The 14091-nt window shown below is 46.6% G+C and overlaps 5 protein-coding genes across 5 annotated transcripts; 3 read left to right on the top strand and 2 right to left on the bottom strand.

Moving 5' to 3' along the window:
* Positions 1–53: 53 nt before the first annotated feature.
* BGW36DRAFT_387035 (uncharacterized protein) lies at positions 54–1302 on the bottom strand. Its single transcript, XM_046217064.1, has 3 exons — positions 634–1302; positions 299–576; positions 54–247 (listed from the first exon to the last, which is right to left on the bottom strand). Exons 1-3 carry the CDS (start codon positions 1004–1006, stop codon positions 188–190), a joined length of 711 nt encoding a protein of 236 aa, XP_046068115.1. The 5' UTR covers positions 1007–1302; the 3' UTR covers positions 54–187.
* Positions 1303–2258: 956 nt separating this feature from the next.
* On the top strand, positions 2259–5801 carry BGW36DRAFT_303799 (putative kinesin; the record flags this gene model as incomplete). Its single annotated transcript, XM_046211918.1, has 1 exon — positions 2259–5801. One exon carries the CDS (start codon positions 2259–2261, stop codon positions 5799–5801), a length of 3543 nt encoding a protein of 1180 aa, XP_046068114.1.
* Positions 5802–6565: 764 nt separating this feature from the next.
* Positions 6566–8088, top strand: BGW36DRAFT_387029 (uncharacterized protein). The gene has a single exon (XM_046217063.1). The coding sequence runs from the start codon at positions 6676–6678 to the stop codon at positions 7846–7848; it is 1173 nt and encodes a 390-aa protein (XP_046068113.1). The 5' UTR covers positions 6566–6675; the 3' UTR covers positions 7849–8088.
* Positions 8089–8147: 59 nt separating this feature from the next.
* Positions 8148–11555, bottom strand: BGW36DRAFT_303736 (uncharacterized protein; the record flags this gene model as incomplete). Its single annotated transcript, XM_046211909.1, has 6 exons — positions 8148–8657; positions 8742–8945; positions 9018–9094; positions 9157–11025; positions 11096–11168; positions 11241–11555. The coding sequence occupies 6 exons, from the start codon at positions 11553–11555 to the stop codon at positions 8148–8150; spliced, it is 3048 nt and encodes a 1015-aa protein (XP_046068112.1).
* Positions 11556–12055: 500 nt separating this feature from the next.
* Positions 12056–14079, top strand: BGW36DRAFT_303553 (putative allantoin permease; the record flags this gene model as incomplete). Its single annotated transcript, XM_046211889.1, has 6 exons — positions 12056–12185; positions 12252–12410; positions 12489–12572; positions 12697–13353; positions 13410–13699; positions 13783–14079. 6 exons carry the CDS (start codon positions 12056–12058, stop codon positions 14077–14079), a joined length of 1617 nt encoding a protein of 538 aa, XP_046068111.1.
* Between the last annotated feature and the right edge of the window lie 12 nt (positions 14080–14091).

Genomic DNA, 14091 nt, shown 5'->3' with positions numbered 1-14091 from the left:
TACTTACGAATATGATGTTGTATATTTACTAATTTACTATAATGTATCCACAATATAAAAAATATACGCAATTAACTTTATACTCGAAAGTCACTAATTTTAATCTATCAAGTCATTATTTTGATACTCATTAATTCATCAATCGTAGCGCTCGTAGGACGTCAAGAATCGTCAATATGAGTGTTGATCAACTTATACTCAACTCCACAATGATCGCAACCGCAAGCGCGAACAGCGCCAGTGCCGCCTACACATTTGCATTAGCGCTTATCCCCAATCCAGCAGACAGCAAACTTACCAAAACAGCCAATACCCCCATTGAATTAATCTCCCACCCACCAGCAATCACCTTCCCCCTTGCTATCGCATTCTGCTGCCTCCAGAACCGATACGCACCCATCAGCGCAACAACGATGGCGCAACATTGATACGCAATACTCAACGGAATGCCAACGGTGTAGAAATCAAACCGTGTCTTTTGCTCCACCTGCAAACGGAAAAGCTGTGCGACGAGTACACCCTGCATTGAGAAGGCCGCCGAAGTGCGCACATAGGCTAGAAACGTTCGTTCTAATGCTACAAACAAATCAGCACCTATGCAAAGTAGATAGGGGGAATGTTAGAAAGTGATACCGAAATAGTCTCGATTCCCCTTCTGCGAAACCACCAGCGCGACATGGCGCGACCAGAATCGCCGTAGGGGCTGAAGTCGTCCGGTGTGCTTGTGGCTCGCATTCACAGTGTTCGAAGATGTGCTGGTTGCTGTCCGCCGGGGAACAATGCGGTACTCGCCAGACGACAGCGACGCGGAGGAGCACGCTGAAGCAGTGGCGATCTCGTCGAGTTCGGTGGCTTCGCGTGGACGACTGTTGTCGTTGCTTTCTGTGCGGGAGAGGAAACGTTGGGGGTGTGGTTGCTCGGATTGGGGCTGATCTTGCAGCGGGGAGGGCTCTTCTGTGTCGTCATCCAGCGTCTGGGGAATGGAGGGAGCGGTAGCCTCCGCCATGTTTCAACTTTCAGCGAAGTGAAGGTCGGGTTGCTAGGAGCAGTGATTGGTAATGCAGTTAATGGACGAGCGATTAATCGAATGGCATCGTGTCTATATCTCCCGCTGCGAGATATGACGGAAGAGAAACGACACGGAAACAAACCCGATGCCCAACCTACGTCGTCCTGCCCTGGCCATTACCTGGCTAGACCCACCTGCCGGGGTGCCGAAATGCGCAGAGTCCAGACACTCATCGAACTAGATGTAAAGTCGCAGAGACGTACTTGTATTCCCAAACGAGACATCGCGAAGCTATCGGCAGGAATAAGCAATGTTCGATCTCTCGCTCAGCCCTAAATGACCTGCAGCTAAACGCCTTTGGCTGAGTGACACTGCCTGCGCGCCCGCCATTGGCCAATAGGCGCTGCTCCGCTATGGCGACATCGCCGACTAATCGAGTACAAGCATACTCTTGACCATGATTACTCTAATAATTTTAGATATGCGAGTTTCTTCACCAATATTGGCTTATTATGTAGAAATATCTATTATGCTAAATTATATTATATTGATTATCTATTATCTTCTCTTTGTTACAAATGTGGATGTTCCGTAGTAGGATTATTCTAGTCAAAGCGGTCATGTGACCACTCTATATAAGAGCCTTAAGAGGCTTTATTGCTATCTCAGTATCCTCAAACAGAGGAAAATCCAACAGTCATACGCCCCCTCATCTTTCTCATCTCACTCCATCAAATCAGACACGTAGTCCATCCTTGGAATCCTGCTCAGTAGTGCACCTGGGACCTCCAGTGTCGGCTCGATCTATGTGAAGTTGGCGTACCTGACTCCTTGAGGTTTAGCCTGTCGCTGGTGTACAAACCGCACTCGGTTCCCGCTTCTCACTCGACCAGCAACTAGTCCAAGTGACAACGCGATAGCTTATCATAAGGAGACCGAGCCTTAGAAGATATACCTGCGACTTACGAATTTTGCTCTGACTTTTTTTTAATATCTTCCTCGCTATGGGGAGAATCGTCATTGTGTGGTGCTGAGGGGAAAATAGTCGTGAAAATGATTGGTTGCTTTGGTTAGTGACAGCCTTGCACGCAGCTTGCACACGGCCTTGCACAGCCTTGCACTTGGATGCTTCACCTCCCGTCGCCAACTACTGTAGCGATATGCTTGTCACTTTGACTGTGAAGTCGAGGAATACTCCAAAAATTGAAAAAGCTTGGTGTACTTATCATGACACCGAGACCCTATACTGATGGCGTCTGCGGCACTCTCTCACGATGACTACACGGTCGCATGGATCTCGGCCCTGCCGCTGGAGATGGCTGCTGCGAAGGTTATGCTCGATGAAAACCACGATCCCCTTCCTCAGCCGTTCATAGACCGCAACACATACACACTCGGGAGACTGTGCGGTCATAATATTGTGATCGCTTGTTTACCGTCAGGGATTTATGGTGTCACCTCCGCGGCTACAGTGTTGACTCAGATGTTACAAACATTTCCATCCCTGCGATTTGGCTTAATGGTGGGTATAGGGGGGGGAGTTCCTAGTAAAGCAGATATTCGACTGGGCGATGTGGTGGTTAGTAGGCCGACTGCCACCTTTAGTGGGGTGGTACAGTACGACTATGGCAAAACTATTCGCAGTGGGCAGTTTGAGCGAATTGGATCGTTGAATAAACCTCCCTCAATGCTGTTGACCGCCATAGCCCAAGTTGAGAGTAACCATATGATGGGGAAAAGCGCAATTAAAGAAGTTGTGCTCCATGTGCTAGGAAAGAACGAAGGAATGAGAGGAAAATTTTCGCGGCCTGATTATGACTGGCTTTTTCGTGCAAAATATCCCCATGAGGACAGGGACACTGAGTGTTCGGCGGCATGTGACCAGAACCAACTGATCATTCGTGCCCCTCGAGCCACGGATGAACCTTATATTCATTATGGTTTAATTGCGTCCGGAAATCAAGTCATGAAGGATGCGCAGACGCGAGATCAAATTGCTCAAGACCTGGGAATTCTCTGCTTTGAGATGGAGGCTGCAGGACTGATGGATCAGCTCCCATGCCTTGTAATTCGAGGGATATGCGACTACTGCGATTCTCACAAACATAAACAGTGGCAAGGATATGCGTCCTTGTCGGCTGCAGCATACGCCAAAGACCTTTTGTCTGTCGTTCCCGTCAATTACGATCGTCAAAAATCGAGGGATCAGCTTTGGATGGTTCCATTTCCAAGAAATCCTCGGTTTGCGGGTCGACAGAATGAAATCACGAAACTAGAGCATCTAATATCAATGCACAATGGACTGAGAATCGCTCTTACGGGTTTAGGTGGGGTTGGGAAGACCCAAATCGTGCTAGAACTGGTGTACCGAATGCGAGACCGAGACCCTGGGTGTTCCGTCCTTTGGATCCCAGCTGTGAGCCATGAGAGTATTGAGCAGGCGTACATGGACATTGCCAAACGCCTCGAGCTGCACGATGTTAGCCCGGCCGATGTCAAAATGCGAGTCAAGATACACTTGAGTCACGAAAATGCGGGCAATTGGCTTCTGATCTGTGATAACGCAGATGATACCGATCTGTGGGTCTCCAGTCTCAAGGGCTTCCTTCCGCAAAGTGAGCACGGTCACATTGTCTTTACCACGCGCAATCGAAAACTCGCACAGACTCTCGCACCATCCAATATTATCATCATCCCGGAGATGGATGAACAGGCAGCGAAGGAAGTTCTAACTAATTCCCTCATTCACAAAGACCTCGTTCATGATGCAGCCATAGCTACTTTTCTTCAGCAGCTGACCTTTCTTCCACTAGCCATTACGCAGGCAGCAGCATATATCAATGCTAATGGCATCGGAATCTCTGAGTATCTGGCGCTTCTACAGGAAGAGCAGGACGGCGTGGAGCTTCTAAGTGAGGACTTTAACGATGAAGGCCGCTATACAGAAATTCAAAATCCAGTCGCCACTACCTGGTTGATCTCATTCCATCAGATCCAACGACTAGACTCATTAGCGGCGGATTATCTATCATTTATGGCGTGCATCAATCCACAAAATATTCCGCAGTCGCTTCTGCCTCCTGCCTTATCTTGGAAGAAAAGGACCGACGCGCTTGGACTTCTTAATGCCTATTCATTCACCAGTACCAGTGCACAAGAAGACGGCTCCCTCAGCCTCCACCGACTTGTCCATCTTGCCACTCGAAACTGGATGAGACAAAACAATCTACTACCTCCCTGGACACGTAAAGCGGCGGATCGATTTCATGAAATTTTCCCTAATGATTACCATGGCAATCGATATCTATGGCGGGAATACTTACCTCATATCCTATTCCTTATCAAAAGAAGTGAGTTTTATGAGGTGAAGGAGCAATATGTTAGCTTACTTCGGAGAATTGCGCAATGTCTTTATAGTGATGGGAGATACGATGAAGCAGAGGTCTTATTCCACGATATCATAGATCTGCAACAAAGGAAGAATGGTGGTAGTATGCATCAGCCTACTTTAATCGATATAAGTTGGCTGGCGTCAACCTACCAGAATCAAGGCCGATGGAAGGAGGCCGAAGAGCTGAACGTGCAAGTGATGGAGATAAGAAAGAGGATATTAGGAGCAGAGCATCCTGATACACTGAGCAGCATAGCCGAACTAGCAACAACGTTTTGGAATCAAGGCCGATGTATGGAGGCTGAAGAGCTAGAAATGCAAGTGATGGAGATAAGAAAGAGGATATTAGGAGCAGAGCATCCTGACACGCTTAGCAGTATGAACAATCTAGCATCAACATTTTGGGATCAAGGCCGATGGACGGAGGCTGAAGAGCTGAACATGCAAGTGATGGAGATAAGAAAGAGGATATTAGGAGCAGAGCATCCTAATACACTGATTAGCATGGGCAATCTAGCATCAATCTACCAGGAACAAGGCCGATGGACGGAGGCTGAAGAGCTGAACATGCAAGTGATGGAGATAAGAAAGAGGATATTAGGAGCAGAGCATCCTAATACACTGAGCAGCATAGCCAATCTAGCATCAACGTTTCTGTCTCAAGGCCGATGGACAGACGCTGAAGAGCTGAACATGCAAGTGATAGAGATAAGAAAGAGGGTATTAGGAACAGAGCATCCTGACACACTGAACAGCATAGCCAATCTGGCATTAATGCTTTCGGATCAAGGCCGATGGAAGGAGGCTGAAGAGCTAGGTATGCAAGTGATGGAGATAAGAAAGAGGGTGTTGGGAGCAGAGCATCCTGATACACTGATTAGCATGGGCAATCTAGCATCAACGTTTTGGTGTCAAGGTCGATGGAAGGAGGCTGAAGAGCTGAACGTGCAAGTGATGGAGATAAGGAAGAGGATATTAGGAGCAGAGCATCCTAATACACTGCATAGCATGCACAATCTGGCCTGTATCTGGAAATCTTTAGGCAAGCACAAAGATGCTGTTCTTCTAATGACCGACTGTGTCCAATTCCTCACCCAACACTTAGGACCTGATCACCCACATACCATAGCCTCCACGGGGTCTCTCAGTAGGTGGCAAGCAACGGATACGACTGCATCTAACAGATCCCCTGAAACATTCAGTGAGCCAGGCCATGACGATCAAAGTCAACACGTACCAAAGAAACAGCCTAGACCGGTACCGCCGACAAGTCAGCCTGGTAATGAAATTGATGCAAAAATACCGAAACCAACATCAATACCCATCAGGGGCCGAAAACGAGATGTCTTCGCAAGTTTATTTCACCCAAAGACTCTATCCGGAGGGGATGGGAGACGATGAATCCGATATATTCCAGACATCTGTCCATCACCGTTTCCTAGTACGGCGCTTACCGGCTTTCTGACCAAATCATCTCGCTTGCTGTCGAGTAGTATAAAATCCTCAATTTAGATGATGTAGTAGCCCTGATATTGAAGTACAGTATCTCATTATTTTTGAACAGACAAGATTCTGATGCTGCCAACTCCTAATGAAGGCCAGCGTCGGACTGCCTTTGTTCTTATCTTATTATATAAGCGACCATCAGGGGTGCGATGACTCCGCCGACGGTCGGATATTATTTGAATATTTTGGTAGTTTTGGACCTGCCATCCTTGGAGTATCGCTTTGTATGGAGATTGATATTTCAATACGCTTTCAGTAGTTTGCTTTCAGTAGTTTGCTTTCAGTAGTTTGAACTACCGTGTTGACCACATAGCTTATCTCTAATTCCAGCCCCGGTACCAAGGCGCTACTATTTGGGCTAGTCAAATAATAGTCAGTTAAGTATTTTACCTGTTATGGTGATACGTATCGTGCCTTCGCCTTCCTTACAATATTTGCACTACATTGATGAAGTTAAATTTACTCCTAATTATAGTATTAAGGCATATCATGTACTCATCTATTAGACATCAATTTTTTGTAGTGTAATTATGTATGAGGAGCATTGAAGTGATAGGTAAAATACCAAACTGACTATATTTTGACTAGCCTCATGTTGCAACGGATCAGAGTCATATGATTATTAAGTCAGAGTAAATGATTATTAATGAAACTATTCCACTGCATACAAGTCAACTAACTGAAAAGCCAAAGCCTCTTGTAAGAATATTAAACTCGTATTGTATATTCTAATAGTTCCTCGTAAAAATCATTTCGACCAAATTTCATTATGACGCAGAAACCTGTTCTCATCTCCGGCGCCGGATTGGCTTCGCTTCTCCTGGCGCGATCTCTGCTGCTCTCAAATATTCCATTTCAAGTCTTTGAGCGCGATGCATCAATCTCTTTCCGTGGTCAGGGTTACCGCCTGCGTCTTTCTTCTGAGGGTCTAGATGCAATTGAATCCGTCCTCGATCCGCCAGCTTTTCAGCGCTTCTATGACGTCTGTGGGAAAACAGGTGGGAGCGGATTTGTGGGTTTCGACGCTGTCACAGGGGAGATACTAGAGGAGAACCCAGGCGGCGAAACCCTTGGGTCGCGGGGTGGGAAGATTGTGGGCATTTCTAGGGGTGACATGAGAAGACTGTTCATGGAAGGGTGCGAGGACTTTGTACAATTCAACAAGCACGTTAAAGGGTACGAATTGACAGATGGTGGCGTTCGCGCCATCTTTGCCGATGGGACGAAATCGGTTGAAGGGGCCCTGCTCGTTGGGGGTGATGGCATCAAGTCGATAGTCGCTAAGCAGGTGTCTGGCGGTCTGCTCAAAGTTTTCGACACGGGAGCAAGGGGAATACATGGACAAGCACCTACAACAGCATTCAAAGGTCTAGGTGAAGGTGTGTTTCGACTCCTTGACCAGTCAAAACCTGGACGTGGGATCTCTATCATCACAAACGTTCGTCCAGATGATATGGGTGATCCAAATGTTGAATTTGGATGGACTTTGGCTTCCGTGCCTGGCGTCATCAAGGCGCCGAATGACGACTACACGACTGTTGGCAAGGTGGCAGCTGATATTGCTAAATCGCTCACGAATGACTGGCATCCCCGCTTCAAGCCTTTATTTGATGACATGAATGAATCAGAAGCGGCTTTCTGGAAGATTACCTGTTCCACCCCCAGAGGCGTGCCAGAATGGCCCAATGTACCTCGAGTCACCGTTATTGGAGACGCGGCACATTCAATGACACCAGCTGGTGGCATTGGTGCCAACACGGCCGTGAGAGATTCGGCTTTATTGGGACGATTGCTCCGCGAGGCTGGTGGTTACAATGACGGTGTGACGGCGGCATATGAGAAAGAGATGAGAGTATACGCGAGCGAGGCTGTAAGAACAAGCTACGGCCTGGCAACAAAGCACTTCAAAGTCCAGATCGACGAGTCATCTCAAACGGTCTAGGCAAAAGGAAGATAGATGGAAACATGTTGCCCTTTTTTTGCATTAGATAAATTTATGCTACTCAATACATTCCTTGCTTGCGCTTTTTTTATCATCCAAGTTCTGGTGAACGCGCACCCCTGACAAAACAATACAGTCTAGGTGTCCCGCGCACGAGGTTCTAAACCAGGCATATTTTGACCTCGAAGAGAAAAAGTGGGATAAATGGCTACTTCTAAGGCTGGAGGGGCCAGAATAAGGGTAAATATCTCTTCGATGGAGTGTACCGGTGTATATGATAGATTACACATATAGGTAGTCTAAGGCTGCAGATTCGTGTTGAACTCCTCGATCACACTCCTCGGCTTTTGATAAGGACCCAAACTTTTAAACTCCATATCCAGACCAAACCCTTCAGGTCCTCCAACTCTCAACCCTCTCTCATCAGCTGTCCACAGCGGATGCGCCGCCATAGCAATCACATCCACCTTCAGTCCATATCTCAATTCCTGGGTTCCAAGGGCCTCTCCGTCGGCTCCCAATACCGAGATAAGATCCGGCACCGAACAAATTACATCGTGTTTTGATGAGTCGTCTGCACTAATTAAATTTTCGACATATGCTGCGTATAGGAACTCGTTTTGGAATGGGAGTACTATGCAGCGCTTCTCGTTTTCTTCCTTTGTCGAATGGATTTCATTGAAGTCTTCCATTTCATCTCCTGTCAAGGGTTCAATAGTACAATGACCCATTGTGTATCCACGGCTGACGTCTCTTTTAACATCGATGATTTTTCCGCTGAATAGTAACCTTCCGGGTGAGATATCAAACTGAGTAAGGGACTTTATTAGCAGCTATACGAATGAGAGAGCACATGAACATAAGGAAATGATTGTAAGGGGAAATAGACGTACTATCGACTTTACGATATTAGTCTTGGATCTCCGGGCTTGATGAATCGCTCGGCCAATATACCACGTTTGTGATACAGTATTCGGAATGCAATACTCTTTGATGATATCGCAGGTCAACGGAACGGCGGCGACGGCGGCTTTGATACCGAGATTCACACATTGGGATCGCAGCATCCCTTCAACCCGATTGTTGGATTCGGCACTCTGTATAACCTTGTCAGACTCATTTGAATATTAAAGTCCACATATAACACGATGCCTTGGCTGAAGACTCACCATCACAACGCCAACATTATTCCTAGAATCTGCTATAACGCAAGGTGTTATCGGATGTCCGTAAACATACGGTATCCCTAGATGCTGGTGTCAGAATGCAACACGCGACTCATACACATCTTATCACCTATAAACTCACCATGCTCCATCGTGGGATATGCTCGCCCCATCAAATCGCCATCAATGACTGGGATATCATAAAAGCTAGAGGTTGGAAATGTCGACATGCCATTGCCCCCACCAATCTCATCGGCGATTACTGCCTCAAAGTGAGAGTGCTTTGATAACTGAACTGAGTAATCAATGGCCGTCATGATTTCTGATCCGGTAGGGAGTCGTTCGCTTGTGACACTTGGTGCACCATACCAGGATCCAAATACACATACATCGGTGTCCTTCATGTATTCGGGTGCTACAACTCTCATCCGTCCTTTTGACTCAGGGGATCGCAGACAGTGAAGGCACTGAAGGTACTCTAGATACGAAGACCCTCCTCCTCCTGTGCCGAGAACTCCGGTACCAGTGGCAATGAATTCCAGGTCAATGGCGGAGAGATACCATACATTGTTTAATACCTCCGGCCTGTATGAAACGAATTCAATAGGAGTGAAATCTTTTGTTGACGACAATAAAGTTTGATCTTTAGATATCGCTGAAGTTGTATCTCTTTCTGTTTCCTGCTGCGATATCTGCGCGTCATCATTTGACAGCCACTCCGTGTTCGCTGACTGCTCTGATACGGAGTTCGCTGCGAGATTTGATGTGCTCAATTTGCCGACAGCCTTGACTACTAACCTGATAGCCTTGTTAGTGACGTATTGCAATGGGATTTTCTCCACTTCGACAACTTTAGCATCATTCTTGTCAGCTCCACGCGCAATCGCAGCCTGGATAGCTTGCTGCTTGGCTGCTTCTACCACAACTCTCTCATCTCTGTTCTCAAGAATTTCAATGACATCCACCTCACCAGAAACTTTAGCAATTGCTGCTCCGACAGCATTAGCGGAATCATGGTGAGGTGGAATGATACATTTGGCTACACCATCGAGAGAGTCCATACAAATAATGGAGCCACCACCCACAAGAAGGAGAGTAACAGGCAGGTCGGAAATCTTCATATCATCGATGGTACGTTCCAGTATATTCTTAATCCCCGCTCGTGCTTTGACAAGTATTGTGTCAGGGATATGCTTAGCCTTGGATACATCGCCAATATCTGCACTGCCACTCGCGGCTACGATATCTGTCGATGTCATAATATCACCGCCGAATACTAAAGCATCACTTCCAAGACGGTAGCCAACTGAGTCAGGTCCAACCGCGACAGTACCCAAAAGTTCATCTACTCGGATGAGACTGCCACCACCCAAACCGACGGACAGTACCTCGGGAATGGAAAACGCCGTCCTGACTCCGCCAACCTCAACAAAATTTGGCGCTTTTCGGGGGAACCCAGAAGGCAATAAGGCACAAACATCGGTTGTAGTTCCTCCGATGTCCATGACAAGGATCTGAGTATCTGCAGCAATATCGGAATTTCCCATTCTACGATCCAGATTGGCGAGATATGCAGCTCCCGTCAAGCTGTTTGTTGGTCCACTGGCAAACGTTTTTATTGGTAGCTCGGCTGCGGTGGCCGCATCCGTAAGAGTACCATCATTCTGCGTCAAGAATAATGTACAATGCAATTGAAGATCATTCATGGCCTTGCAAAAAGCACGCACGGTCTTTCGAGCCAGATTCAATATGGAAGCATTCAGTATTGTCGCGTTCTCACGTTCTAAAAGACCAACGTTTCCTATCTTAGATGAGCAGACAACTGAGAGAGACGGTTCCAAATCGAGAATTATCTTCTTGCAAGCTTCCTCCTGAGTTCCTTGGTGGTCTAGGGGTGAAAACACGCCAACAAGGGCGACGGTGGAGATTCCAGCCTTCTTAATTTGGGCGACTGCATCTTCAATCTGCTTGGGAGAAATGGCACTGATTTCTCTTCCGTCTATTTCGAGCCCTATAGAAAGTTTCTGGTGAGCATTGTTTGTTTTATGCCTTAAAAAGTAGACAAAAGCCATTTTTCTTACCCCCATCAAGATAAAAAAGCGGACCCGCCATGATATCTCGTAATCGTTGAGGAAAGTCTGCAAAAGGGGGAATCTTTCCGTTGTCCCATATTATCAGCCACCTATTATTTGAAAGACCACAAGGGAAAGTATGAAGAAGACTCACTGCTCTGGTGAATGGACCACACAGTCTGATCACGGCCACTTTGCTAAGCCGACGAGGATCAGCTTCTACGACAGCATTGACAAAGTGTGTCGTCCCAATGGAGACACTTTGAACATCTTTCCGATTGACCTGTGACTTTGCCAGCACATTGACAATAGCTGTATATATTCCGGAGGTGACATCGGTTGTAGTGGGGGTTTTACAGGACGCGCAGACACCCCGTGATGGATTGTCAGTAGCTGTCACGTCGATTATAGCACAATCAGTATTTGTGCCGCCCACATCGACACCGATTCTGTATGAATGTACCGCCATGATGTTGATCGTTAAATCTTCCTTTCCGGGGTTGGCTTATGATCTCAAAACGCGGCGAGGAACTATGAAACCTGCTCTATACTTATCGGCACATATTGGTGAACATTGATATTTATCTATACTAGCTTAATATGTCGGACTCTTCCGAAATCCATCTGTTTCTATCCCACCAATCATTCTGTAAACAGACCGAATAGCCAGAAAGCTTATCATACACAGTTCCACCCTTTTTTGGTAGTAGAACGATACGGAGAGCGGATCTTAATGTTATCTCTACAAGTCCGCCAATCGAATGCGAGACTAATTCAAATCCACCAATTAAAAGCAAGATGCGGATAAGTTAGCGTTATCTCTTCTCCGCTTCAGTATCATCATCGGAAACGCGTGACAACCCCATTACAGAGCACCTAGGTATGAATATATATGAGCGAAGGAGTACAAATATTCAGGCCGCTCATGCATGCGATATGCTGCAATTGACTTGATTGTATCTAACCTACATGTCGCTTTTGAAGAGACTTGAAGTCCCCCACGAGGGTGGCACCATTCCAGATCCATGGATCAATAACGATATTAAGCCTGTCGAGGCAGGGCGACGCAAATGGGGATTTTGGACGTTTAATTACTACTGTATGGAGGTTCTGATAGCATATTCTCTTGACGTGGATCAATGGCTGACCGATGTCTTTGATACAGGGGTACTCATTAACTGCAACATCTCGACCTATATGACTGGTAGCTCGCTGATTCCATTGGGCTTATCATGGTGGCAAGCCATTATTGCCATTGTCGTGGGAAATATTATCGCCTCTGTTTTTATTGTTCTGAATTCGCTTCCGGGAGCATTCTATCATTGTAAGAACCATAACTGGAAATCCTTGTTGCGCATGCGCGTAGTTCAACCTTGGATCAGTGCTGATAATGATCATCTAGTGGGATTCCCAGTAGCAAATAGATACGTCTGGGGAATGTGGGGATCACAATGGGTGGTTTGGAATCGAATCTTTCTTTCCATTAGTAAGTTCCACTTCAAGTTTTTTCAGTCATTCCTATGCTAACAGCTTCTATAGTCTGGTGTAAGTTGTGATATCCTCCTTCTTTTACCTCATGAGTAATATCCAACCAATGCGCAATAAAACAGATGGCTTTCAGGCTTGGATCGGTGGCGAATGCATCTATGTTTGTTTGCAGGCCATTTGGCCTTCGCTTGAAGACCGGATTCCCAACCATATGCCTGCGTCAACCGGAATGACCACAGCCGAATTCGTGGCCTATATCATATTCATGATTATTTCTCTGCCTTTTGTTTATGTGCGACCACACAATCTGCAAATGCTGTTCTATAGCTCTGCGGCAGTCGTCCTCGTATTCGAAGTTGTACTGCTCATCTGGTCGCTGGCCACAATGGGCAGCAGCGGATTTGGAGATACAATATCCTCTAATACAACCACCTCGGGCTGGATGATCGCCTATGGTATCATTAGCACTATCGGTAGTATCGCTGCTGGAATACTGAACCAGACCGACTACGCACGTTTTGCGCGCAGACCTCGAGATGCTATTTATGGACAAATTATTAGCTCCGCTTTGTGTGCTATTTCTTGCAGTGTCATCGGAATACTTGTAACTGCGGCCACACAGAACCGCTATGGCGAAGCAATGTGGAGTCTTCCAAACCTACTGAGTGCGGTCATTGAGACTGGCGGCTCTCGCTCACGCGCGGCGGCTTTTTTCGGGGGAGTGGCGCTGGTAGTTTCACAGATTGGAGTTAATGTTCCTGGCAATGCTCTTTCGGGAGGTCCGTTCTCATGCATTCCTGCTTTTCGTTGCATCATTAACTGGGTTCTATAATAGGGTTCGATTTCGCGGCTACTTGGCCTAAATATATCAATATCCGACGCGGAGCATATTTAACAGTTATCATCTCAATCGCTACCAATCCGTGGAAGCTAGTGAATACTGCAACAACATTTATAACCGTTTTGAGCAGCTACTCTGTCTTTGTAGGACCTATGGTTGGACTCATGATTTCATCATACCTTGTCATCAATAAGCGCAAGATCAAGGTGCCCGACCTGTTTATTGGAAATAAAAGCAGCATTTATTGGTATAATTATGGTGTTAACTGGAGAGCAGTTGTAGCGGTACGTCCTTTCTTTTCAAAGGCTAATGAGTGCATTTATTTTCTTTGAATTTGAAGTATTCAGGTTACTGACCCTTCATGCAGTGGATCAGTGGAGTTGCACCTTCTTTACCCGGCTTCATTGCGTACGTGACTCCGAGTGTCTCAGTTCCTATCGGCCTCACACATCTGTACTATATCTGTTTCTTGACCGGTATGTCTATCAGTGCTGCTGTATATGTGGCTCTTCACTATGCCTTTCCGGACGAACGAGTCCAGGATTTCGTCAACACTGCACCCCCCGCGCAACAACTAATGGCACAATATCGGGAGTCGTATGACGAGCCGGATGAGGTCTTTCAGGTGGACGTAGCACAGGGAAAAATGGATGACTCGGCGTGATTGCCTATGTTT

This window comes from Talaromyces proteolyticus, assembly GCF_021365285.1.
Source record: "Talaromyces proteolyticus strain PMI_201 chromosome Unknown BGW36scaffold_11, whole genome shotgun sequence".
NCBI classification, from domain to species: Eukaryota; Fungi; Ascomycota; class Eurotiomycetes; order Eurotiales; family Trichocomaceae; genus Talaromyces; species Talaromyces proteolyticus.
Note: the sequence above shows the minus strand (reverse complement) of the source record. Positions and strands in the feature narration are given on the sequence as shown.

Excerpts from the sequence above, each read along its gene's own strand:
- BGW36DRAFT_387035 (XM_046217064.1), bottom strand. The coding sequence starts at position 1,006 with ATGGCGGAGGCTACCGCTCCCTCCATTCCCCAGACGCTGGATGACGAC. Across the intron at positions 577-633 it reads GGGGAATCGAGACTATTTCG|CATTAGAACGAACGTTTCTA; the intron begins GTATCACTTTCT and ends ATTTGTTTGTAG. Across the intron at positions 248-298 it reads TGGGGGTATTGGCTGTTTTG|GCGGCACTGGCGCTGTTCGC; the intron begins GTAAGTTTGCTG and ends GCAAATGTGTAG.
- BGW36DRAFT_387029 (XM_046217063.1), top strand. The coding sequence starts at position 6,676 with ATGACGCAGAAACCTGTTCTCATCTCCGGCGCCGGATTGGCTTCGCTT.